The 27,970-nt window shown below is 39.6% G+C and overlaps 2 protein-coding genes across 2 annotated transcripts in view; one reads left to right on the top strand and one right to left on the bottom strand.

The window, feature by feature from the left end:
* Positions 1–1,284, bottom strand: part of LOC117520869 (polycomb group RING finger protein 3) — a 115,047-nt gene extending 113,763 nt beyond the window's left edge. The window contains exon 1 of the mRNA XM_034182201.1: positions 1,125–1,284. The gene's annotated coding sequence lies outside the window, so the exon portion shown is untranslated. The remainder of the gene's footprint in view (positions 1–1,124) is intronic.
* slc49a3 (solute carrier family 49 member 3) lies at positions 238–27,970 on the top strand. The gene is made up of 11 exons (XM_034182200.1): positions 238–249; positions 6,846–6,992; positions 17,366–17,524; positions 18,288–18,501; positions 19,583–19,659; positions 20,725–20,862; positions 21,474–21,590; positions 22,231–22,383; positions 22,499–22,656; positions 26,105–26,208; positions 26,695–27,970. The coding sequence occupies exons 2-11, from the start codon at positions 6,849–6,851 to the stop codon at positions 26,847–26,849; spliced, it is 1,419 nt and encodes a 472-aa protein (XP_034038091.1). The 5' UTR covers positions 238–249; positions 6,846–6,848; the 3' UTR covers positions 26,850–27,970.

Here is a 27,970-nt window from a genome sequence, read left to right as displayed (position 1 = left end):
ACAACCACGCTGCATTCACACAGACAGTCACCACGTAGCATCACTTGGCACTTCCATTAAAAAACAACTTTTTGTCTATTTTGGCCACACCTAGCTGGCAGCATAGCGGCCACTTGTCACTGTAAAATGCCCACTGTGTGTGGTTTACATTTGCACTGAAAGGGTTGCACCTTACTGTTTGTTGTACGTGTTACAATGACAATAAAGAATCTGAATCCGATGGAAAATGAATGGCAACTGCTCGCTTTGCCGCTCTCTCTCATAGCTACCAAGGGGTGTTGGGATCCCAGCCATGCCAGACAGCATTATAAACAATACTGCTGGATCGTCTTCTGTTGGACAAACTATGTAATTACACCACTTCCAAGAGCCAAAAGAGTGTTTATTCAGTAAAACAAAAGTTTTCACCTCTGCAAAAGTAAGACACTGATACCTTGATGAAAGGATCACATCGACCGATGATATCGATCGGCTCTAGTGCATAGACCATATACCCTGGTGTTTGGGAAGCAAAGCTTTTCAAAGCTTTCCTTCTTAAACAGTGAATGCTCAAAGAATTCCAACCAGGCTGCAGAAACCATGGTATGAAAAAGTTGGACACATGTTGTCCATCATCTAAAAAACTGAAGTGTATTCAGGATTTATGTATTAGCTGTTCTCTGCACAATGTCAGCCTGCAGAGGAGCCACATCCACCAACCACACCATGTGTGGAAGGAACCCAGCCTGGTCCTTCCCCTTGTGAACTTTGGACAGCAGGAGAAGAGCTGAGCCTCATGGTGGACCAAGAAGGAACATTCCAGCTCACAGGAGGAGCAGCGACTCGACATGAGGATACAGGCGGCCGCCCCGAGCCTCGTCTCGGCCAGGACAAACCCAGCACGTCGCGGCCGGGGCTAAAACCGGCTTTACCACACACACTTTAACCTTAAAACCAACTCCGGCGTCCAACTGCAGGGCCCGGCGCCGCCATCCACCAGCACACGGAGCGGTGAGACAACATGCCCCGTAGCACCCAGCGGACGGAGACACGCGAAAAATAAGGAGGAAGGGGGACCAAACCAGAGCCGTAACCCGGCCACAGGCGAACACATGCAAAGGACGAGCGTAGTTTGACCAACTAACCTGCTTGGGAACAGCCCAATCCGCTGGATATTGGGTTGAATCCGAGTTAAATCCACTAACAGTAAACAAAGAGGCGAAAATGACCGAGCGGCCACGGAAGAAGCCGAAGTACCACGCTTGGAGAGGAGCTGCGCATGCGCACAGAAAGTCTGTGTGGGAGGGGGGAAGTGGGGTGACTGAGTGCAGACGAGCTCCATTAATGTTCGTCATTAATTATTGATTGGGATGAACTAAAAGGCGCAAAATCAATAATCTAAAATATAAATCGATTTGAAACGTTAATAATGTAAAATCTGAATGAGTGCTTTCATTCCAGCTTAAACTGTTGATGTATTTAGTTCATATAATCAGTCATTCAGTCTTCATTGATAAGGCACATGCATACAAACACAGTTCAAGATGCTTAAAGGTGTGAGATTATTCAGTTGATGTGAAAGTGGAAAATTCCGGATTTGGAACCAGACCATATCAAAATTATGCAACTGCATGACTTCTGGAAGTGCACAAACTGTTGCATGGGTCCAGAAGTATTGTTAGATTTTCCAGACTGTTCTATGCATTTCAGAGAAATTAAAGCTTTATCCTAACCCAAAACCATTTAAGAGAAAGCTATTTGCAAGGTTGCTTGGCAGGGGAGACGTCGCCGTAAAGCAGTGCTTCTGAATGTGTGGTCTGCGGACCACTGGTGGGCCATGAGATAAAATATCACATTTTAAGTTTAAATTTTATTCTAACTGAAAAGTGTCAAACTGTTTAATAATGTCCCCAGAGTCTAATAGATAGTATTATGTATTATTTTCATTAATAAGAATGTAAATTATTATTGTTTTGGCCCCACTGCCAGATCCAGATAAACAGCTGAAGATGAGTGATTATTGTTTTGGATATTTGAGGAGTTAGGTGTCTGCAAGATTGATTGATTTTTTTATTTTATTTTTTTTTTTTAAGTGGTCCTTGGTCTGAAATAGTTTGAGAAGCACTTCCTTAGAACATCTCTCTAAATCCAGTTTCAAGCAGTGCCCTTCCAGAAATGGTGGTCAGTTTTGAGAGTTTGTCCAACCTTGCATAGTGCACAGAATGTAGATATTGAAGTGTGGAGCCAAAAATACCCCATAGACTTTAAGGCAATGTGTCCTGAAACAAAAATAAAAACATGTTTCGTTCGACAGCTGTTGCACATTTGGAATGGCATCAGGTGTAAAGCTTGTGCCAAATCAACATGAAAAATTAGAGAAGCTAAATAATAAATACTTTCTCTCACAACTGTGTTCTTGCTAAAATATATTTTATGCCCTTTATCTCCATTATTGTGTATGTACAGAGGAATGCCTTGTGGAGGCGCAACACATCAAAAGTTATTTGAATGTGCAAACATGCTAACCTTTGCACATCCCTCAGGCAGCACTGCATCAAGACCTGCCATTCATCAATAGCTGATATAACAACATGAGCAAGGGATTACTTTGGGAAGTCATTATCAAGCACAACAGTAAAGAGTAAATTTCACAAATGCCACTTTAATCTTTACTGCTAATATAAACCTTATATTAAACATTGTTGAGGAGAGGTGTCTACTTCTTGGGGCTCAAAGGCATCTGGGTTGGACCATCACACAGATGAGTCAAACCCCACCTCAGCCACATTTAATGTACAACTCCACTTCCAATTTAGGTAAAATGTAAATAAAAACAGAATACAATGACTTGCAAATCCTCTTCAACTTATATTCAATTGAATACACCACAAAGACAAGATATTTAATGTTCAAACTGATAAACTTTATTGTTTTTGTGCAAATAATTGCTCATTTTCAAATGGATGCCTGCAACACGTCTCAAAAAAAAGTTGGGACAGTGGTATGTTTACCACTGTGTTACATCACCTGTTTGGAACATTCCACAGGTGAACAGGTTAATTGGAAACAGGTGAGTGTCATGATTGGGTATAAAAGGAGCATCCCCAAAAGTCTCAGCCATTCACAAGCAAAGAAGCAGTGAGAATCACCACTTTGTGAACAACTGCATGAAAAAATAGTCCAACAGTTTAAGAACAATGTTTCTCAATGTTCAATTGCAAGGAATTTAGGGATTCCATCATCTACAGTCCATAATATAATCAGAAAATTCTGAGAATCTGGACAACTTTCTACATGTAAGCGGCAAGGCTGAAAACCAACACTGAATGCCTGTGACCTTTGATCCCTCAGGCGACAATGCATTAAAAACATCATTGTGTAAAGGATCTTACTGCGTGGGCTCAGGAACTCTTCGGAAAACCATTGTCAGTTAACACAATTTGTTGCTACATCTACAAGTGCAAGTTAAAACTCTACCATGCAAAGTGAAAACCATACAGTAGTGTTCAGAATAATAGTAGTGCTATGTGACTAAAAAGATTAATCCAGGTTTTGAGTATATTTCTTATTGTTACATGGGAAACAAGGTACCAGTAGATTCAATAGATTCTCACAAATCCAACAAGGTCAAGCATTCATGATATGCACACTCTTAAGGCTATGAAATGGGCTATTAGTAAAAAAAAAGTAGAAAAGGGGGTGTTCACAAAAATAGTAGCATCTGCTGTTGACGCTACAAACTCAAAACTATTATGTTCAAACTGCTTTTTTAGCAATCCTGTGAATCACTAAACTAGTATTTAGTTGTATAACCACAGTTTTTCATGATTTCTTCACATCTGCGAGGCATTCATTTTGTTGGTTTGGAACCAAGATTTTGCCCATTTACTAGTGTGCTTGGGGTCATTGTCTTGTTGAAACACCCATTTCAAGGGTATGTCCTCTTCAGCATAAGGCAACATGACCTCTTCAAGTATTTTGACATATCCAAACTGATCCATGATACCTGGTATGCGAACACCATAGTAGGAGAAACATGCCCATATCATGATGCTTGTACCACCATGCTTCACTGTCTTCACTGTGAACTGTGGCTTGAATTCAGAGTTTGGGGGTCGTCTCACAAACTGTCTGCAGCCCTTGGACCCAAAAAGAACAATTTTACGCTCATCAGTCCACAAAATATTCCTCCATTTCTCTTTAGGCCAGTTGATGTGTTCTTTGGCAAATTGTAACCTCTTCTGCACGTCTTTTATTTAACAGAGGGACTTTGCGGGGGATTCTTGCAAATAAATTAGCTTGACACAGGCATCTTCTAACTGTCACAGCACTTACAGGTAACTCCAGACTGTCTTTGTCCATCCTGGAGCTGATCAGTGGGTGAGCCTTTGCCATTCTGGTTATTCTATCCATTTTGATTGTTGTTTTCTGTTTTCTTTCATGCATCTCTGTTTTGTTTTGTTTTTTTTGTCCATTTTAAAGCATTGGAGATCATTGTAGATGAACAGCTTATAATTTTTTGCACCTGCGTATAAGTTTCCCCTGTCCAATCAACTTTTTAATCAAACTACGCTGTTCTTCTGAACAATGTCTTGAACGTCCCATTTTCCTCAGGCTTTCTAAGAGAAAAGCATGTTCAACAGGTGCTGGCTTCAACCTTACATAGGAGACACCTGATTCACACCTGTTTGTTCCCCAAAATTGACGAACTCACTGACTGAATGCCACACTACTATTATTGTGAACACCCCCTTTTCTACTTTTTTTACTAATAGCCCAATTTCATAGCCTTAAGGGTGTGCACATCATGAAGGCTTGGTCTTGTTGGATTTGTGAGAATCTACTGAATCTACTGGTACCTTGTTTCCCATGTAACAATAAAAAATATACTCAAAACCTGGATTAATCTTTTTAGTCACATAGCACTACTATTATTCTGAACACTACTGTACATCAACAACATCCAGAAATGCTGCTGTCATTGAAAATGTGTGGTGCACTATGAAGTGCAAAATATGACAATGGAGACCCCAGACTGTTGAACTGAAGTCGTACATCAAGCAAGAATGGGAAAGAATTCCACCTACAAAGCTTCAACAATTAGTGTCTTCAGTTCCCAAACGCTTATTGATTGTTGTTAGAAGGAAAGGTGATGTAACACAGTGGTAAACATACCACTGTCCCAGCTTTTTTGAAACGTGTTGCAGGCATCCAACTTCATTGGAATTGGGGTTGTAATGTGGAGTTGTGTCAGGAAGGGCATCTGTCATAAAACTTGTGCCAAATCAACATGCAGATCCACCTTGGATCTGCTGTGGTGACCCCGAGTGCAAACAAGGGAGCAGCTGAAGGGACTTACTTTTCATTTGAGAAGCTGAGTGAAGAGTCAGATCATTTAGGTTTGCCATTGTCCTGGTCCAAGACTAAGATTCAGACTTTTAATGAGTTCCCGTACTCTTGATGATTTGTGGTGACAGCTGGATGTCCTTGGTACCAGTCTGTTCGGAGCATCTTTGGGTACTTCTGGAATGACTTATATCAAATGAGCTGGTTCCTTAGGAAAACTGAGATGAGGCGTATTACTTGCATTGTGAGGGAGCATCAGCTTCCACATTTTGGCCATGCGGTGCGTTTCTCTATAGCACTGGTGTTGAGGACCACAGTAGCTAGAGAAGACCAAGAACATGGAGAAGGTTTCTTGAGAAGGTTCATTTTGAGAAGTGTGAATGGTTTGTCTGGGTGTGTGCCATCCAGGAACCAAGACGGTTCTGTGGTGCTGTGGATGTGGTGAATGCTATCGAGACAGAGGGCGTAATGTCATAATCACAGCAAGATGAGGTGCCATATTTGACGTGGTTTTCACCTAGTAGGAGAGTTCATATTTGTTAGTGAGATTCTAAGGCAATTGGAAGTTGTCACTTGTAAAAATGACCTGCCGGTATTAGGATTATGTGGGGAGGAGTTAGAGCAATATAACAGGAAAAAAAATAGGTGTTGTTGGGCTGCAAACATGGGCTAATAGGCTGCCAGCAGATGTGTGGGTGTCAGAATCCAACCCCTTGTCCTTGTCATGACACCTGGTAATGGATCAAGTAGGGCATTGCTTGTTGGGGTGAACTATGGTTGGGGCCTCATGTGTCCCCCATGGCCACTATGGTAACCATGAAGGCCCAACACTTACATATCCCGTTGGAGAATCAATCAAAAGAGGATCCTCTTCACCATGAGGGATTGCCACGATGACAACAACAATGGCCACAAGTGGGATTTTAAGTACATGATTTATTGAAATCAATATTTGATTTACATAAAACAATTTTCACCTTGTCAGATATGGCTGCTGTGTTGTTACAGATCACATTGACCACTGACGCAGATGTCCAACTTGGAGAATTTCACACCAGCAATGTCTGAATTTATTATTATTATTATTATTATTATTATTATTATTATTGTTGTTGTTGTTGTTGTTATTTGGGTAGATTATACAAACAAACATAAAAAGTTCATGACCAACAAAAACTAGATTTGTTTAAGCTCGCGTGACTTTATGTCAAACTCTTATTTGGGGGGTGTCTCTTTAAATTAGAGCGATCGTATATGTGACCGAGAGCATCATTTGTCTTGCAGACGATCTTTGTTACTCTAGCGCTCGTTGTCACCACGAACTTTTCATCCAGTTGCTACCAGGAAGCCGGAGGAATCAGGCGACGTTACCGCAACTCCGGCAATGTTTGTCAACTTTTTCTGTCTTTTGTTGCGGGACAGACTGACTTTATAATACAAAAGAAGATGGGCTTTATAGTTTGTAGGTTTCGCTTTCTTTTTTTTAATTATTATGCGGCGGTAGCTGCTACCTTAAATAAATAATGGAGAGTGACAGTGAAGTTTCATCACCGGTTGAACCGAGAAAACCGAACCGAAACCTGGAAAATCTGCTGTTTTTTAAAGTGTACAAGCGGAGGTGGTTCGTTCTGCTGTTGCTGTGTCTGTTAAACTGCTCAAACGCCACCGTGAGTATCGCATCAATACAGATTTTTGTTTTCGTGACTTCGATTCGGTTTGGCAAGAAAAGTAACATACGCAAAACAAAAATTTGTCCTCGGAGATCGGCTACACTAAAATACGAAATTGAGGGGTTAAAGTAACGAAATGTAGCAGACTGATCCAGACTGACTCCAAATATGATTAATATGATTCACTTATTTACTTTAGCAGGTTATATTTTGCCGGATACGGCAAACACGCACCTAGATATTTGACCGGATCTCCTCGCTGATTGGCTAGTTCAAATGACGTCGTCGAAGAGTTTCTTTCAACATTGCGGTGCCGTCGGCAAACTTGAACTGGACGATATTTCTTTTTTTGCCTACAATATGGTTGAATTATCACATGGCAATATTGTCATATCAATATGCTATACAATATGACTATGATTTCACTAAAAGTGCAGCGATAGTGAAAATTAAACATTCTTAAACAAAACAGTAATAATACCACACTCATTTTGCACTCATCAGCTTAAGATACAGTGCCCTCCAAAAGTATTGGAACACTTGGTATTTCACATATATTATTAGAAAGATTAAAAAAGAAAATAAGATGATAAAAACAAACCTTCACTGTGCCTTGTGATATAATCACTACAGTCATTTGCCCAGTTCTGGATCACTTTTTTGAAAGTCCCGCTATACGGAGCCATAATGCAACTGAATATCCTTTATTGTGTTTTGTTGTATTGGGTATTTGGATGTTATCTAGATGAAGAAGTCGGGATGGGGTAGCCCTTCTACTTAAAGTGTGAAGCCACATTATGTGTGGTGCAAATATTTGCCGGAAATGGATCCCTCTGTTCGGTTCTGGATCACGACACTCTGTATCACTTTGGGGGCATTCCTGGCATTTGGCTGGAGCCCTTGTAATGCAGCATGATACACACTGTGCCCGAGAATGTGTGTTTTGAACACAAAATGATATAAATTATACTTATTAAGTGAGAATTTACTTAATTTCGAAAGGCACTGTTATACGTTTTTACAAGCAAAAAATGAACTGTTTTTAAATAATAAATACATGAAGATAAAATAAAATCTGTGGTAATAAACATTCTTGGCTTTTGACATCTCCCCCTAAGCTTTTAACTCAATGAAGTGGGTCAGGATAGCACAAGATGCCCCAACTTGCTATCATTTCGCACCTTATATTGTTAGAGCAAAGGAGGATTTTAAATGTGTAGAGGTGAGATTTCTCCTGAATTAAAAAGTCAAAACCCCCACATTCATGCCCATTCGTGATGTTGAGATGACCCCCAAAGTACACATGGCTCACAAGTACTGACACGAGGCTGCTGCTTCAGTGATCCACAACCGGCAAATTGTCACGTCAGAGATAAATGCTTCCAGCAATTAAACAGCAAGACATAACACACTGACATTTTCTGCCCTTGTAAGTACAGTTGTGTCAAAAGTTTACATACATACATACAACTTTTATTTATTCACCGAAAATGATAGGTTGCTGTGCATTTGGAGGCACAAATAGACACAGCAAAGGTTCAAGATGTACAGATTCCCTTCAGATCTGAACAGAAGAAAAACTTGGGAAAATAAAGTCAGCTTTGTGGGATGTAAGCCGACTTCATCCCCAAAGCTTTGAAAGGTAAATTTATTGTTCAGTCCCATGTACAGTAAAACTCACCTAAACCATCATCATATAAACCAGATATTCACAGTCACCTGACAAAAAAAGAAAACCTTGTTGAGAGTCAAATTAGTCCAGAATAAAGCATAATCCAGAGACGGAAAACTTTGAAACTGTCACGCACGTCATTGCATGACACGGAGTTACAGAGCTGCAGCTGCATAAATCAGGCTTTTAAAAAATTAAATAAATCATCATAAATTGTAAATTTGATAGCTTAAGTATTTTTATATTTATTTTGATTGCACCTGTACCTGGATGTATTGCTGTTTGTGGTTAAATGATTTATAAAAATGTTGAAACATTAAAGGTTCATTCAGTAGTTCAGCACAGTTGGAACCAAAATGCCGCCATGTTCTGAGTTGACACCACTCTCTCTATCAAGGCATTCTAGGTTGTGCCTCTCAGTGTACGCTGTCCCATCTTGCATCCTGCTACTATGTGCTGGATTGTCTCTGGGGCACATTTGCACAGCCTGTAACTTGGGTTCTGTTGTCTGTGGTAGACTCCTGCTGCTATGGATCTGGTTCTTAGGGCTTGTTCTTGTGCTGCCATGGTGACCAAACTTCAACTATATATTTTCACCAATCACAAACCTAGAAAATTCATAGGAAAAATGAGTAAGAAAAAAAACTTAATGTAAAAACCACAAAGAAATTTCTTTTCCTTTTTTCCCTTAATTTGTCTGATGTGTAATTATCATTTTGTTTTGATTTCAATAATTGATTATTCCAGAATTGTTGTTTACACTACAAAGTGCCACCATAAATCAACAACGTGCCAAAAGGTTGATACAGAATTATTGTTTTGGGGTTTGTTTGTTTGTTTCCCAACAGATCAACAGCTGGTTTTGTTTTATTCTTTGTGTTGGAACCTTTTACTGTTACTTTAGTCACGAACTCAACCTTCTGGAATGTCAATTTTATTTTTTAATCTGGGAAATGTTTCCCAACAAAGTAAGATTAAAGAAGTCAAGCTGTTTGAGAGTTTTGAACGGACCAAGCTGCCGCTCACGTGGTGTCTTTGACTCTTTAGTCATCAGTAAGAATCCTTGGGCTGCGCTGAAACCGTGTTCCAGAGTCTGATGTATAATTAAGTTATAGTCTACTGCTTTAAAACGAAACAAAAAAAACTGCAGAGGGAAACAGTGGCGTGTTTTAATTGAAGGGAATTGAGAATGTATCCTCTCTTTCTTTGGTTTGCTTTGAAGGATTTTATTGAAGGAACTGGTGCAGTATTTACAGTTAAAGCAGTATCATCAAGTTTCTTCATCTTGTGGTTTTTGTGGCGTTTTTATTTTCAGATTAGGACCCTGAAACACTTTGTGAAGTCCAGCCTCAAGCACTAACTTAAATTTGCTGCTCTTGCTTTTTTCTGTAAGTATTAATTGTTTTGGTTATTTTATTGTATTCATGCATTTTGACCAGAGGTTGCTAAAGGAAGCATCTCTTGAGCAGATCAACCCCTCGAGTATTTGTCGCGTGGAGAAACCCACCTGACGCAATTCTGTGTGAGACTTTGCTTATCTCGATGTCAGCAGACACCTTTATTTAATAAATGGGCATGTGCATGTAAAAAAAAAAATGATCAGAGCCTCTGTGTTGTCCTTTAGGCCGGCCTTTTCTAGCCACGGGTAGGTCTTCTTGATGTGAGCCACTTCCTCTATCTGTCAATGGTACATCCCATGGAGGGGCTTGGTCTTCCATGAACTCTGCTCCTCCTATTCCTTATCACAGGCAGCTGAAGACAGATTTAATATATTGAGCAACATAACAATAATTACAACAAACATAATAAAAACAAACACACCATACATCATAAAAGAATAAAAACAGAAACATATGTGTAAGTCTGATCCCGTCAGATCTCAGAAGCTAAGCAGTGCGGGACCTGGTTAGTACTTGGATGGGAGACCTCTTTGGAACAACAGCGGCTGTGTGTGTTTCTCCAGTTAACACTGGAGTTGCGTCAGGAAGGGCATCCGGCATAAAACCTGTGCCAAAATATCAATGCGGATCTGGTTGTATCTGCTATGGCGACCCCGAACACAAAATGGGAGCAGCCGATTGGACAACCAACCATCCAGTTAATATACAATAAAATATGAAGATGTTTAAAAATGGGCACAGTCTTAAAGTCTTAGGGCACCGCAGTCTCGGTTGAACCCTGTGTTGTACCACGGGATGTGCCGTTGTGCAATATATACACAGCATAACTTCACATGGAAAAATGGTGTACTGTTTTGTTTTCGGTTGCAATCACTTCAAGCAGTTGCGACAAGTGTTGTTTTTTTTTCACTTCCCAGTGGAGAAGACGAGGCGAATGGGAGACGCCGTGTCGGTAAGTGTTAGCCTACACAGCTAACCAGAGTAGCTGTGTTCTCCAAAACTGCCTCGACATGTTTGTGGTCCGGGTCATAAGCAAACCGCAACACATGTCCACTTTCCACCGCATCGTCACTTTGCATTTTCAATCTATTATCCCAAAAACTCTCAGAACAGAACAGCGCCCGCCTCCAAACAAGACTGTGGTGCCCAGTAGAAAACTCTGAAAGCATTTACACTGACCAAGAGTGCTTTTTTTTTTTTTTTTTTTTGGTCTCGATTTTTACCTCCGCCAAGGAGGTTATGTTTTCGGTCGCGTTTGTTTTGTTTGTCTGTCTATCTGTTTGTCTGTTTGAACGGATTTTGATGAAATTTTGTGGAGTGGTTGTAAACAAGTGATTAAATTTTAATGGTGATCCGGATCACGATCCGGATCCATGAATTTTTTAAAGGATTCTTCACCATTGCGGGATAGGGGGAATTTTGACATTCTAGTTTCTAACTCCACAAAAACAAGACAGAAAGGCTTGAAAAAAATTAGGGTGTAACATAGACAAATGTTCTATCAAACAACAAAGTTTGGTGATGATCGGTTCCGGATCTGGTGATCCAGAATATGCAAAAATATAGGGAAAATAGAAAATGTGTCAGTGTGAGGTGACAAATGAAGCTAGAGATGCACAACTAACACCAAATTGTAGCTGAATCTGTACTGATTCAGTAAGGTGTCATCAGATTTGATGTAGCTTCAAATGTTATGGAGCAAGATCCAGAAGAAAACCGCCATTACCGAAAAATCGTTTTTATATAATAACTTTTGAACTAATAAAGACATAAAAGTGGTTCCAAGTTCTAGTGGTATGTTTTCATGGTTAAGGATGTCAAATATAAAGGAAAGAAAAGTGTATGTATCATAGTTTTGGTTGTAACACTGAATTGTTGAATAGATCACTGTGCCAAGGAGGGAATCTCTTTAGGGTCAGTGACCCTATGGCCTTGTTTAGAGAAGTGTTTCATAAATGTTAAAAAATTCATATATTTGCAGTTTAGTTGAATAGCAAATTGAATTTTGTCTCATTTGTTTTTGTCTATAAGCACATGCAATATCAATATCAGTGCTCAGATGACAGTAGCTTCTGGGAAAGGTGCAAGTTGCAATAAACTGTGATGCCAAGCACTAAGGATACATGCTATCCAGTCACAGCAGATGAAACTTTTTTTACTACTGAGCAAACATCGTTAGACTTTTTTAGGTTCAATGATTCCACGGCGTGTAGATGTTATGGCGTCAGTGACCCCATGGCCTTGGCGGAGGTTTGCACTGAGTGCTTCTAGTTTTAAAAATGGATTTAAATAGCGATGTAGTTAAAAGTTTTTTGCCAAGTTAATTTCTGACTCTGGGAACTAACATTTCAAGAATACTGCGTGAGTGCAGACCATGAGGACTTATGTTCCGAACTATGTATGAACACAGACATGATCAAGCCAATGATATATGATTAAACCAAGGACAGATTTATAGACCAAAAATCATCCAATGAGTAAATCCACGAAAATACAGAGCAGGTAAAGAAGCGGCAGCGTACAAATCATAGCAATGAACAGAGTTTCCAAGACAAGTACAGGATCCAACTTCCTCAGGCACTGATCAGATGTATTCATAAGAAACAGGTCACCATAGTCCAACAAAGGAAGAACTGTTGCAGGGATCAAGTGCTCCCTTGCCTTCAGGGTTTGTTTCTGGAGAAGAAAAACCTAATTTAAGTTTCAACTTTGAGACAAGAATTTCAATATGCAGCTGGAATGACAAGTTGTGATCGAGTATGATTCTTAAATGCTCATAAGATGTGACCGTTTGAGTATGGAGGCCCTGAGCAGGTGAGATCTGAAGAAGATTGGGTGCTTTTTTCAATGTGAGAAAAGTTCATACAAATAAATTAAACCCATTTGAAACATAAATAAAACATCTACTGTCAGATTTGTGCAATATTTTAAAAATAAAGGAAATTGAGGCGCTGTAAAAGGGAACAATGTGTTGTGTTACACCGTGATTGTCCCTGTTTGACTGTCTGCATTTGTGGACATATCTTTAAAAACAAAAGGAAATTTCCCCCCCCCAAAAAAAACAGGCAGATTTCAATACAGATTTATTGGGGGATGGCTGAGAGTGTCAAAATTCTTGGGGGTGGGGGGAGGTTTTTTCCTGGAGGATGATCCTCCAGGAAAAAAGTAACATTTTTGTTTGTTTTTTTTGTTTGTTTTGTTTTTTTGGGCAACTTGACATTTGTATTAAACAAAGTGGCTATTGATATGGTTCCACATTCCGTTTTCTCATACGGCATGCAGGAAACAAACTGCCATGATTGTTTCAAGAGGAACATCATGGTGTCAAAGCTGTGCAGGAGGCATCTGATGGATTTCAAGCTCAAAACGTAGTCAGGGTTATGAACCCACATTAGGTAACCCTGCAGGGGTGGTGGCCAAGTGGTTAATGCGCTTGGTTTCAGTTCAGAAGGTTCCGGGTTCAAATCCCACCCCTGCCACATTTCTCCATGTAATGTGGAGTTGCGTCAGGAAGGGCATCCGGCATAAAACTTGTGCCAATTCAACATGCAGATCCACCTAGGATTTGCTGTGGCGACCCCAAATGCAAACAAGGGAGCAGCCGAAGGGACTTACTTTTATTAGGTAGTGTAACTAACAGTGCATGGTGTACTTATAACAGTTTGTGGTTTTTGTGCAGTACTGTATCAATAGCAATGGCCAATAAAAATGTACTAAATACATATAATACAATAAGAATAATGAAAAAATTAAAATATATTGCGATGCATGTCTCTCTAATATCCGTCTGAAGGTATTAAAATAAATAAATAGCAGCTGCAAATTGAAGTATCTCCTTTGCATTTTGACACTTGGGCACCAGTCCCTGTGTGACATTGTTGGTGTTTGTAAAAAGCTGAGTTTTTGCAGAGGCGAGCTTGGCCGTGACATCTCAGTCATGCAAACTCAGCTTCTCCCTCGCCCATTTCCAGCACCCGTGGGGCTCGTCCTCTGTGTGTCGGCTGTTGTTTCCACAGAACCGGTGTTCCCACTCACAAAAGACGCTCAGCTGGCAGAATCATTCATAATGTGGCAAATGACGGCTGAAGGGGTCGCCGTTGTGTTGAGTTTCTGGTCCCACTTAGGGTTCAGGGTGTATTTCCTGAACCTTCTGAGTGTCACTGACTCTTACAGTATGATGAACTGATAAGTCATGAATGTGAAGGAGCTGGAGCTGCGTTGCTTTGCGAGAGTTGTATGTGGATCGTAATCACATGTAATCTGGGGTCATGAGACTGCAGATTATGTCTGACTCAGAGAAACGATCTATTTCCTTCCTTTTTATTAACGCCGTCTGTTGTTCTCATAGAGCCATTCATTCATATAAATAACATCTATATTTTGTAAAGTCATATATTTGAGTGCCTGAAGAGATCAAATGAGGAATATTTTGCAATTTAAAAAAAATCAAACATTAAAGAAAACTCAGAAAAATAAATTAATAATTAATAATAATTTTCTGTCAATTTAAAAAAAATGTGTAAAATCTTAAGGGTGCTCAAGCGTTCTCCTGTTACTGTACTCGTATATAATTTGAAAAAGACATTTATATACATTGTTGGAATCCTCTATGTGATTTACATGAGCTGTTCTTAAAGATTTAATAGTTAATACGCAGAATGCCTTAATTTTATATAATGCTAAAATTGGTGCTTAGTTTGTCCATTTTTGTACCAAGTTCACATTTTCACAATACTTGTGTCCAGTCAGTTATTTGTAATTTGCCATTTCATAAGTTACAAATCTTCTTAGGTGAATATCAGCTACAAATATTAAATTGAAATGGTCAGTTTTGAAGATGCATTGTCTGAAAATTCCTGAAAGAAAAAAGTGCATAATAATAATGAAACTTCTGATATTCTAGGTATCATTTTCTACAGAGGTATCCTGACAGATACTGTGTCCAAAAAAATTACATACATCTCTTGAGGCATCCAGCAAAGTTGTCTTTATCATTAACAACTGCTGAATTGGTGAGACACACATTCCCAGTGAAATTTGAAAACTGATCCACATCTGTGAGCATCGAACTTCATCAGGACTGAATATTAATTTCAGCAGTTCTCTGTAGTCATTTTTACAGTTGAATGCAAACGTTTGGGCACCCTAATGATTTCCATAATTTTCCTTTATAAATCATTGGTTGTTTGGATCAGCAATTTCAGTTAAATACGAGTATATCATATAGCAGACAAACACACTGATATTTGAGAAGTAAAATGAAGTTTATAGGATTTACAGAAAGTGTGCAATAATTATTTAAACAAAATTAGGCAGGTGCATACATTTTGGCACCCCAACAGAAAATATACATCAGTATTTACTAGATCCTCCTTTTGCAGAAATAACAGCCTCTAAACGCTTCCTATAGGTTCCAATGAGAGTCTGGATTCTGGTTAAAGGTATTTTGGACCATTCTTCTTTACAAAACATCTCAGGTTTGTTGGTTTCTGAGCATGGACAGCCCACTTAAAATCACACCACAGATTTTCAATAATATTCAGGTCTGGGGACTGAGATGGCCATTCCAGAATGTTGTACTTGTTCCTCTGCCTTAGTAGATTTTGAGCAGTGTTTAGGGTCGTCTTGTTGAAAGATCCAGCCCCAGCGCAACTTCAACTTTGTCACTGATTCATGAACATTGTTCTCAAGAATCTGTTGATATTGACTGAAATCCATGTGACCCCTTCAACTTTAACAACATTCCCAGTACCTGCACTGGCCACATAGCCTCACAGCATGATGGAACCACCTCCAAATTTTACCGTAGGTAGCAAGTGTTTTTCTTGGAATGCGGTGTTCTTTTTCAGCCATGCATACCGCCCCTTGTTATGTCCAAATAACTCAATTTTAGTTTCATTAGTCCACAGCACCTTATTCCAAAATGAAGCTGGCTTGACCAAATGTGCTTTACCATACCTCAAGCAACTCTGTTTGTGGCGTGTACGCAGAAAAGGCTTCTTCTGCATTACAGCATCATACAGCATCTCTTTGTGCAAAGTGCGCTGTATAGTTGAACGATGCACAGAGACACTATCTGCAGCAAGATCATGTTGTAGGTCTTTGGAGCTGGTCTGTGGGTTGACTATGGCTGTTCTCACCATCCTTCGCTTCAGCTTATCTGAGATTTTTCTTGGCCTGCCACTTCGGGCCTTAACTAGTACTGTGCCTGTGGTCTCCCTTTTCCTCACTATGTTCCTCACAGTGGAAACTGACAGCTGAAATATCTGAGATAGCTTTTTGTATCCTGCCCCTAAACCATGATGTTGAACAGTCTTTGTTTTCAGGTTATTTGAGAGTTGTTTAGAGGCCCCATGTTGCCACTCATTAGAAAAGATGCAAAGAGGGGAAACATTTGCAAATGGCCACCTTAAATACCCTTTCTCATGATTGGATTCACCTGTGTAAGGAGGTCAAGGGTCAATGAGCTTACCAAACCAATTTTGTGTTTTGGGCACATATTGCGGCGTTTTGGTATCACCTTTCACTGCTATGCAGATGATACTCAGTTATATATGCCAATAACTGCTTTTAATCTCGTTCACATAAAATTCTTAGATTGCCTTGCAGCAGTGAGAAGTTGGATGCCTAGAAACTTCCTACTTTTAAACTCTGATAAGACTGAAATGATGGTTCTTGGTCCAGTGAGACATCGGCATCAATTTGACCAGTTAACACTCAGCCTAGGCTCGTGTGTCATACATCACACTGACAAAGTGAGGAACCTTGGGGTAATTTTTGATACTTTGTTGTCCTTTGGCCTCCATATTACAAATATTACTAGGACTGCTTTTTTCCAGCTGCAAAATATAGCGAAGATTTGTCCCATCCTGTCTATGGCTGATGCTGAGACCCTGATCCATGCGTTCATCTCTTCTAGATTGGACTACTGCAATGTTCTATTTTCTGGTTTACCGCAGTCTAGCATTAGGGCTCTCCAATTGGTTCAGAATGCTGCAGCCAGACTTTTGACACGAAGCAGAAAGTTCGACCACATTACACCCATTTTGGCATCTCTTCACTGGCTTCCTGTCCCAGTGAGATCAGAGTTTCAGGTTCTGCTACTAACCTATAAAATTATTCATGGACTGGCACATCCCTACCTAGCTGACCTAATTAAACCTTACGTACCGGCCTGGGCTTTTGCATACAACTGTATCTTCCTATTTTAGTGTGAGTTTCTCAGAATGTAATGAGAACAATTATCAATTTTCCCCAGAATGTATATCGGTCAAACTCTTTATCTATCCCCCTCTTAGATATGGATATCCTTTGCACCAGTAGCAGATGAGTCTGCCAAGTTCCTGAAAACCAGTCTGGACCAAATCAACTGGTTATCCATGGTCTACATGGTGGTGGCCATACCGCTCAGTTTTGGGACCACCTGGATGCTGGACATGCTTGGCCTACGGATAACGGTACATATCACCCTTCAGCCTCATTCATGGGTCATTCAGGTATGAACGTTTGTTTGTGTTAACAGCCAGTTTTTGGGCAAAATAATATGTTAGCCTTTGTTTGAAAACTGGAAGAGGTTATCAAGGATATTGTGTGAGCGAATAATTTGGTAAGAGTTAAAGATCAGGTTGACAAAGCAGCAAGACATTTGGCTTTGAGGCAAATGGGCAGTGAAGGGAATACAGGAGAAACAGGATGTGAATGATGTGTAGAATTACAGGGTCAGACAGAGTAAAAAAAGTACGAAGAATGTCCAAGAAAGTAAGTTCAAGGTGGTTTGAACAAAAGATGATGAATTTGTAGGAATTTGCCAAAACATGGAAAAATATTTTTGTCTGTTATTTGATATTGCCATATGAACCAATATAAGATCAGGATTTTGTGGTGAAATGAGGGGACAAAACGGCCCATTGGGAGAAGATTATTACAGGTAATACTTCAAAGATTTATTACTCATATATTGAACAGGGCTGATGTAAGTTTTATTAAAAGAAGAAGAGAAAGTAGGTCTTTTATTCGCAGTTTTGTTTCTCGCCCAAAGTAACAGTTATGTTTCCGTGGACTTTACATGACACCATTTTGTCCTTTAGATCGTAGCTTCACCTTCACCAGCGCTGCTGAAGACAGCGTGCACTGTGTATGCAAATTACCCAACTCGTTACCACCTCAAGTCGAGATGGAGGATTATAATCAGGATAAATGTTTCTGTTTACCCCTTTGTAGCTGATTTTGGGGTCCTGGCTGAACATGCTGGGAGCCCTGCTGCGTGTCCTTGGGGTGGTGCTGGAGGTGCCTGGGGCTGTGTACCCTGTAACAATGCTGGGTCAGACCTTTGGGGCTGTGGCCCAGCCCCTGATGATCTTCACCCCCACCAAGCTGGCAGCACTGTGGTTCCCCGATGACCAGCGTGCCATCGCCAACATGATCGCCTCCATGTGTGAGTCACGTATAGTTTGTTTAACTCGGCTGAAGGTTTTCGAGTTACTGATTTAGCAGTTACATATTAAATTGTATGCACTTTTCTGCTGACTTTTGTTAGTTTGGGTTTGTACTTTAAGCTGTGCGTTTTCAGTATCACCTTACTAAAGTGTTTGATTTTGATTTTGATAAGAGAAAACCCTCTGTTGACATCTTAGACACAGTTATTGATCAGTGATGCTGTTTGGGTCATTCCATGTGAAATCAATAACTGGCTTCCAGGTCTTGGGCTCAGATTTCAGTCTGATATTGAAATTTGAGGTGATATTTTCAAAAGAAGGAATGCTGATTTGAAAATGATTTTTGGCCCACAGGTAGATGAAGTCCAGATCGAAAGAAATCCAAATTTTCATACAAATTAATCCTTTCCTACCTGACCTTCAAGGGCCTCAAAAAAAGGGCATTTTGGGAGTCTCAACCACTTTAAGCCAAACTTTCTTTAAAATGATGTTATCACAGAATACTTTCAAAAATACATTCCTTTCATTTCAGTAAAGACTAATTATGTTGGGCAGGAGACTCTGAAAATGGATTTGTGGTGGGGGAAAAAAAAACAGCTTTATTGGGCTTAAAAATGACAATGGGTACAGGTTAACCCCCCCCCCCCCCCCCGAATCAATCAAAGCATTATCTGTTATTCTTGTCAATGTTGGCAAGAAAATAGATGTCTGGGCAAAAAAGTGACACGCCCCCTTTTCTTTTTATCCTTCTGGACAGAAGGAATACAAACCTAATATTTTGGATTTTCATATCGGGGCCATAATCTACAAAATATGTGCAAATTAAGCAAATCTGAGATCAAGACCTGGGAACCGCTTGTTTATTTTATATGGAATAATGACCCGTTTGATATTTTAAATGATGTTGTACATGGGTGTACACATGCTCTTTTGTAGTAGACATATTTAATCTGATCCTGCCATCTGAAATAAGGAACAGAAAGTCTAGTAATAATGTGCTGACACTTATTCTGGTCTAGAAACCAGATAAACTGTTTTTAAGCAGATGCCATCTGTTGTACTTCTCTTTTTACTTCTCAGCTAATCCTCTGGGTATCCTGCTCGCAAATATCATCTCACCTAAACTGGTAACAACGTACACTCAAATCCCCACCATGGTGAGTTAAAGCCTGAAGTTTCCTGTGATAGTCTGCTCTGAACCCTGAAAAGACTTTTACCATTTATTTTGTCAAATTACAGTAACATTGATCAGTATTTATCAGGTGGGACAGGAGGTCTGGTGACCACATCAGACTTAACAGAATTCTCTAACTGGTTAATGAATAACAAGTCTCCCCTCTGACCCACACATTCTGTATAGTAAACAAGCAGAAACAAAGGTTTCCGCTTCAACTTTATAGAGCAAGTATGAAAACTTTTCTCTCACACACACACACACACACACACTGGGGCCTGGAACACCTCCCTAGGGAGGTGCCCAGGGGGCATTCTTACCAGATGCCCAAATCATTTCAGCTGGTTCCTTTCAGTATTTTTGTAAAATGAGCCTAGAGTTAATCTTCTTTCTCTGTGCTACTCTACCATACCGTTATGGCCTCTCATTGTGCATTTTCTATTTCTTAATGATTAACTGAAATGAAAAAGCCACCAGAGTCTGAACGGTCTGATCGAGTGGTAGAATATTGAACTGAGTATTTTATATCTGTAGGAATTTGTATTCATTTTTTTTTTATCAGTGTTTGAGTTATAAACATTGTCTTCCATAAAACAGTGAAAACATGTAAATGCCATAAAGGGCTGATTGCATGTGTCTTCTGATAGTGAATGAATTAAATCTGGTGTAAAAGTTGAGTTTGAATTCACTCCACAGCCATGAGGTGCAGCAGGGAGTCGAGCAAAATACGGAAAAATACAGAAAAAACTATTCAAAACCGTCTTTGACTGAATGTGTAACAAAAGTTTTTCAAATAGTCTGCAGATAAAATATATTGCACACGGTTATTAGTTCATGTATCTGTGAGCTTCTTCTCCTGTCTCTGTCTGTGTGAACTGTCCATTAGTTAAAGGACGAATCCCACGGGGAAGTGTAGGATTGTAAAATCTAACACTGAGCGCTACAGCAGGAAAACTGCAGCTCTGCTGAGCGCACGATGATTTAGCTTTGATTTAAAGTGCTAACGTGTATTTATCACCGCATTGCATGTGTCTCAACCCTCCTCCAGGTGCTTGTATATGCAGTCCCAGCATGCATCATCTGTTTCCTAGCAACAGTGGGGTTACGGAGCAGTGCACCCCCCACGCCGCCGTCAGCCAGCGCTCAGTTTTCCACCTCCGAACCCTTCTTACAGGGGATCAAGCTGGTAAAGACATAGAAAAGGCAAATAATTCTACAGATACCTGTTTTAAACATTTACAGGTCTGACTATCAAATCAGGATGCAGTCTGGCTTTATGTTGTTGTTGTTGTTATTATTATTATTATTGTTTTTGGTATTAAACCTCACTTTATCTAGTATTTCAAATTATGGCTTTGCTTATAAGATAGTATTTTCAGAACGTTTTACTTTTATGTTTAAAAACATTCATATCGAGTCGTAGCACTAGTTTTTAAACCAAACTCCACAGACATCCTCACAACAAATGTTAACAAAATCTCTGTTTATAACGTGTCTTTTATAATGTGACCTTAGTCACAGTTTTAATCTGGCAGACAGCTGAATGGTATATTATTATATAAGCAGCATAAACTGCTAGTTGTGTTAATCTGGTGCATGAAAGTTAACCAAACTTGAACCAGTTTCTTCTCATTATAGTCTCTTTCCATTTGGAGACTTATGCTGTGATGGCGTTGATTATTTTTGAGTTATCGTGTGAACAGCCCGGAGAGGATGGAGTCATTTATCTGTGTAAAATTATTTGTAGCTTCACTGTTTTTGTTGTTTCTCTCTTGTTTTGTGTCCTTATGTGTGCAGTTACTGAAGAACAAAGCCTACCTCATCCTGCTGCTGTGTTTTGGGTCAGGGATCGCTGCTTTCACCTGCTTCTCCACGCTCCTGGAGCAGATCCTGTGCGTTCGTGGTTACACCAACGTAAGTACACCGCAGCATCATGTGACATCTGCACTTAGTGCCGTGCTAACTGGAGCTCTATAGGGCAATGAATAAATTTAAAGGTACAGTGTGTCGGATTTTATAGTGTCTGTTAACCCAAATGGAATATAGCATATAGTCCTGCCCTGTACGCTGTGTGTTTTGTGCTAGCTCAGGCTAACAAGTGTGGGAACCCTTGTTTTTGTGAAATAGGGGATCATACATGTTGCTCGTCACAAGAGAAGAAAAGGGAGCATGAATTGCCATCCCCAAAACAGTGGAAACAAAGTCGTGACAGCATAATGCAGTCTGTGACATCACCACTAGATGGAACTAAATCCTGCATACTGTAGCTTTCAGTTAATATTTACAGCAAAACAGTGCATATAAACATCTCAAACTGGTTCTGCTGCAGAATCCGCATGGTGTTCAGACACCGGCACCATGAGTTCAGACATTTCTGTGTCGTGTCCTCAGAGCAGGGCCTGTAATGTCTTTGTTTCAAAAGTACCGGACTCTGACCTGACGCGGATTCTGCTCCACAAGTGGTTTGAGATGCTTTGATGTTGCTGTGTATTTTTGAAACGCATCCTCCTGACAGGTCGTGAATAAAACTCGTACCATTGTCTCATCGTGACAGGACTTTGCAGGACTGTGCGCCGCCCTCTTCATCGTCTTTGGCATCCTCGGCGCCGCCTTACTGGGTCTCTACGTCGACAAGACTAAGAAGTTCATTGAGGTCACCAAAATCAACCTGGGCCTGTGTGCTCTGATGTGCATCGCCTTTTCAGTGGTGAGAACCTCAGCCAGGTCACGCTTCTACACGTTTTCCAGGTCTTCCAGTCGTCCTGAACCTTGACCTGAGACCTGCTGTATGAGAATTTGACCGACTGTTTTTCCTCTGTCAGGTCTCTCTAATGCGGCAGCAGGAAGTCGCCGTTGCCACCATTTGCGCTCTGTTTGGGTTTTTTGGATTCTCCACTTACGCGATTGCCATGGAGCTCTCTGTGGAATGCTCCTATCCAGTTGGAGAAGCCACTTCGACAGGACTCATCTTTGTGTCAGGGTACGATCCTCTCTGAACCCCATATTCAGATGTGATCATTTTATCTCCTCCAGTCACGTGGTTTTGATGTCTTGTAGATATTTTAATGTCAGATCTGCTCTGACATCCGTCCTTCACACACGTAAACTTTTGGTTTCTACTGTAATGGCTGTTTAACAAAGACAGAATTAAGTAATCCAGCATCATAGGAAAAGTCGGGCTTGACCAAATTCGTGCTTCTTGGCTAAAAGTGTTTCACGTCGGCCAAGAGACGTTGAAGAAGTGCGAGTAGGTGAAGCTCTGTACAGGCCATTCGGATAAAAACGCATTCAAAGCAGGGTCGACCACAAATGTAGTGATGCTGAAATACTGAAGATATACCCGTGTACTTGTATTTTCTGGAGTATAGCTTGGATTTTTTTAATTTTAGTCACACTTTTCTTTGTACTAATATTGGAGTATTAGTCATATTTTATTTAATTAAAGTGACTGTTTTATTTTGTCTTTCTGGTAATATTTTCTGGAGTATGTCACATTTTATTTAATTTTTGTGACCTATTTTTCAAGTTAGTTACTTATTTTTGTGTTCTTTTTTGTGTTCATACTCATACAACTCCAATTCCAATGAAGTTGGGATGTTGTGTGAAATGTAAATAAAAACAGAATACAATGATTTGCAAATCCTCTTCAACCTATATTCAGTTGAATACACCACAAAGATAAGATATTTAATGTTTAAACTGATAAACTTTATTGTTTTTGTGCAAATATTTGCTCATTTTGAAATGGATGCCTGCAACATGTTTCAAAAAAGCTGGGACAGTGGTATGTTTACCACTGTGTTACATCACCTTTCCTTCTAACAACACTCAATAAGCATTTGGGAACTGAGGACACTAATTGTTGAAGCTTTGTAGGTGAAATTCTTTCACATTCTTGCTTGATGTACGACTTCAGTTGTTCAACAGTCCGGGGTCTCCGTTGTCAAATTTTGCGCTTCATAATGTGCCACACATTTTCAATGGGCGACAGGTCTGGACTGCAGGCAGGCCAGTCTAGTACCCACACTCTTTTATTACGAAGCCACACTGTTGTAACACATACAGAATGTGGCTTGGCATTGTCTTGCTGAAATAAGCAGGGACATCCCAGAAAAAGACATTGCTTGGATGGCAGCATGTGTTGCTCCAAAACCTGGATGTACCTTTCAGCATTCAGATGTGTAAGTTCCCCATGCCATGGGCACTAACACACCCCCATACCATCACAGATGCTGGCTTTTGAACTTTGCACTGGTAACAGTCTGGATGGTCTGTTTCCTCTTTTGTCTGGAGGACACAACGAACATGATTCCCAAAAACAATTTAAAATGTGGACTCATCAGACCACAGCACACTTTTCCACTTTGCGTCTGTCCGTTTCAAATGAGCTCGGACCCAGAGAAGGCGGTAGTGTTTCTGGATGTTGTTGATGTATGGCTTTTGCTTTGCATGGTAGAGTTTTAACTTGCATTTATAGATGTAGTGACAAACTGTGTTAACTGACAATAGTTTCTTGAAGTGTTCTTGAGCCCACGCGGTAAGATCCTTTACACAATGATGTCGGTTTTTAATGCAGTGCCACCTGAGGGATTGAAGGTCATGAGCATTCAGTGTTGGTTTTCAGCCTTGCCGCTTACATGTAGATAGGTCCCCAGATTCTCTGAATCTTGTGATTATATTATGGACTGTAGATTATGGAATCCCTAAAGTCCTTGCAATTAAACATTGAGAAACATTCTTAAACTGTTGGACCATTTTTTTCACGCAGTTGTTCACAAAGTGGTGATCCTCGCCCCATCTTTGCTTGTGAACGGCTGAGCCTTTTGGGGATGCTCCTTTTATACCCAATCATGACACTCACCTGTTTCCAATTAGGTGTTCTTTGCGCATTCATCAAGTTTCCCAGTGTTTTGTTGCCCCATCCCAACGTTTTTGAAATGTGTTGCAGGCATCCATTTAAAAATTAGCAAATATTTGCACAAAAGCAAAAAATGTATCAGTTTGAACATTAAATATCTTGTCTTTGTGGTGTATTCAATTGAATATAGGTTAAAGAGGATTTGCAAATCACTGTATTCTGTTTTTATTTACATTTTACACAATGTCCCAACTTTGTTGGAATTGGGGTTGTATTTCCTGGAGTATAAGTCACCATTATGTTTTTTAGTTTTAATGACACTTTTTGGGGTAGTTTGGTTTTGTACTCATGTTCTTGAGTATAAATGGCATTTTTTTTTAGTTTTAGTGACACATTTTTATTATTCATTTATTGTACTTATATTTTCTGTGATATGTTTGCATTTTTTAGTTTTAGTGACACATTTTTTATTATTCATTTATTGTACTCATATTTTCTGCCTTGTGTTCGCATTTTTTTGGTTTTAGTGACACTATTATTATTCATTTATTGTACTCATAATTTCTGCCTTGTGTTCGCATTTTTTGGTTTTAGTGACACATTATTTATTATTCATTTATTGTACTCATATTTTCTGCCTTGTGTTCGCATTTTTTAATTTTAGTGACACCTTTTTTATTATTCATTTATTGTACTCATATTTTCTGTGATATGTTTGCATTTTTTGCTTTTAGTGACACATTATTTATTATTAATTTATTGTACTCATATTTTCTGCTGTATGTTCGCATTTTTTAGTTTTAGTGACACCTTTTTTATTAGTCATTTATTGTACTCATATTTTCTGCTATATGTTTGCATTTTTTTTTTTTTTTTTTTTTTTTTTTTTTTTTTAAGTTTGTGACACTTTTTTCAAATAGATTTAGTGACGCTGAAATGTTGACGAAGCGCTGCTTTGCTAATGAAATCTTATGAGGAAACAAAGCACAAAATATGTAAAGAAGGTAACACGCCCAGTTTAAAGGTAATAGGCCGACTGAATGTGCAGTAAAGATTATAAAAAAAAGTCCAATTACTGACCAAAGTGCAAACTGAACCTTTTTTGAGCAGTAAATATTAAATGTTACTCTGAATATTTATCATTAGGATTATTTTTAACCAATGTTCAAAATATAAACTGCATACATGTGCTAAATATGTGTTATGTGACCATGGTAACTTATGTGCTTAATCCATGATCTGGGTTTAGTGAAATATCCAACTGGTTCTTCACTGACTTTTCAAAACAAAAACCATGCAAAGGAGCTGTGAACTACAGTTGGGGGGGGGGGGGTGTTTTTCACTCTATTGCTTGATGTTTGTGTTTCTTCATTATTTCACATTTTATGCTGATAGTTGACTAATTTGATCATTTAAACAAAGGTAACAGTCATAGCGCCGCGTCTTGGCTTTGATTGGATATAATTGTGACTTTTGTAATAATTGTTATCTTTGTTTTTCGTCCTGAACTCAAACTGCGTCCGTTCCAGGGAGGATCACAGATTGTTTTTGTTTTTCTTGTGGTTTCCAGGCAGGTTCAGTCCGTCCTCTACATCCTCCTCCTCCAGGCTTTGACCACACCCCTCGCCGATTCGCCTCTGTCCACCTGCGGAGGTGCCGTCCTGAGCTGGAAGGGTAGGTCACATGATCGCAGCACGTGACGTGAGCCTGTGTTTGTACCTGCCGTCAGTGTGTCGGATGTTACCAACTCACCGTTAAGTGTTCATTATGGATTCCTTCGGTCTCTGTCTGTTTTTAGAACAGTTCATACGTCAGTAAGAAAGAATTTTATAAAATGACGTTAACTTTGTTCAAATGCAAACTGTTGCCTTACAGCCAATCAGCAGCCAGAAAAGAACCATTAAAAAAACATTTTAAATTCCACTCTGTTACACAACCCATCTTCCATGACCTTTGACCTAACACCAAGTTGATTGAAATCAGTAGTATGAGCTCCTGTCAGCTTCTGCATAAATTGAACATGTATAAGTTGCATGATTAACAACAACAAATAACTAACGGCAGGGCGCTGGAGGAGTGACACTGGACAGACACTTTGGGGGGGTTATTGTTCTGTTCAGTTCTGTGTGATGACTAAAAGTTGCGTTTTTGTGTCATCAGTGCCGATGCTGGTGATGGCGGGACTGTGCACCTTCTTCATCTGCTGCTTCATCCTTTTTTTCCACACAAACTACAAACGACTGGAAGCAGAACAACACTCCTCCAACGGCAGCACCACCCCCAACTATGGCGTCACCACCAGCCAATCCAAATAAAGTGCATGGAACGTGGACGACAGCGGAATTATGGGCAATTACGTCATGGCGACCAGCAAGATCCTACAACGCTTCTAATTTAAATTTTATAAATAAGTCAAATTAAGAAATCCACCTTAGTTTTATTAGTATTAGTAGCTATTATTAGTGGATAAGTGGTATGTGCACATCATGCTGGCAGGCTTTGCCGTGCCTGAGCCATCTCGAGGTTCCCTCATATGCACTCAGTTTTGGATCCTGTTTATGCCACCTTCAGAATATGTAAATTGCACTCAGATGGCGCTCAGACCGCCGTCGGTTAGTTGTCCCATCTTGATGGCGCCCGGAGAGTTTTGAACATGTTCATCACACTCGGGGCCGCCGGCTGATTTTGACCAATGATGTGGACCCTTGCAGATGGGTGTCAGAACGTTTTGGAACTGAAACCCGACACTTTGTATGTGGGCTGATTCATCATTCTGACGTCATCCTGCACGATTCTGGCTATGCATGACGGGGGTATTAATTAAATGTTGGTTAAGATCCACTGGTGGAAAGAGGTTAGCAAATGAACTTCTTCAACATTTATAAGTTAAACTTTTCAATTTAAGACATTCCTGCACTTTCATTGGACTAAACATTTTATAAGTATTATTTTTTTTTTATATTTTTTTGTCTCAGATATTTGAGGTTTCCTAACAAACACCACTGGAATTTCACAGAAAATAATTGTTACATGTACTTTTTATTGTGACTGATTTTCCCGTCTGCTTGGAGACGCCACACCTTCATCAAGGAAGAATGGTTTGAGATTCATTGATCATGCTGGACAAATTATAGTCAAATATATTGTTTTTCAGCACTGATTCAGTTAAAATTGTGACGAGCACAATTTAAGACCAACTTCACATACAGTTTCTTGAGTGGCTTTTTGTTACTTTTGTTTTTAAAAGATTCCATGAAATTTATTTAGTATCAGATTCTTTGTTTATAGTGATTAAATGTGCCTTTACAGGACTTTACAGATATACACTATAATGTTCCACTAATTCTTTTTCAGTGTAAAAGAAAATGGATTTTATGATATTACACATCTAAATTGTGGTTTTTATGGAAAAAAAAATTTACTACAAATGTAAAAA

The sequence above is a fragment of the Thalassophryne amazonica genome, chromosome 11 (genome assembly GCF_902500255.1).
Source record: "Thalassophryne amazonica chromosome 11, fThaAma1.1, whole genome shotgun sequence".
Lineage (NCBI taxonomy): Eukaryota > Metazoa > Chordata > Actinopteri > Batrachoidiformes > Batrachoididae > Thalassophryne > Thalassophryne amazonica.
The sequence above is the reverse complement of the archived record's forward strand: the minus strand, read 5'-3'. Positions and strand labels throughout refer to the sequence as shown.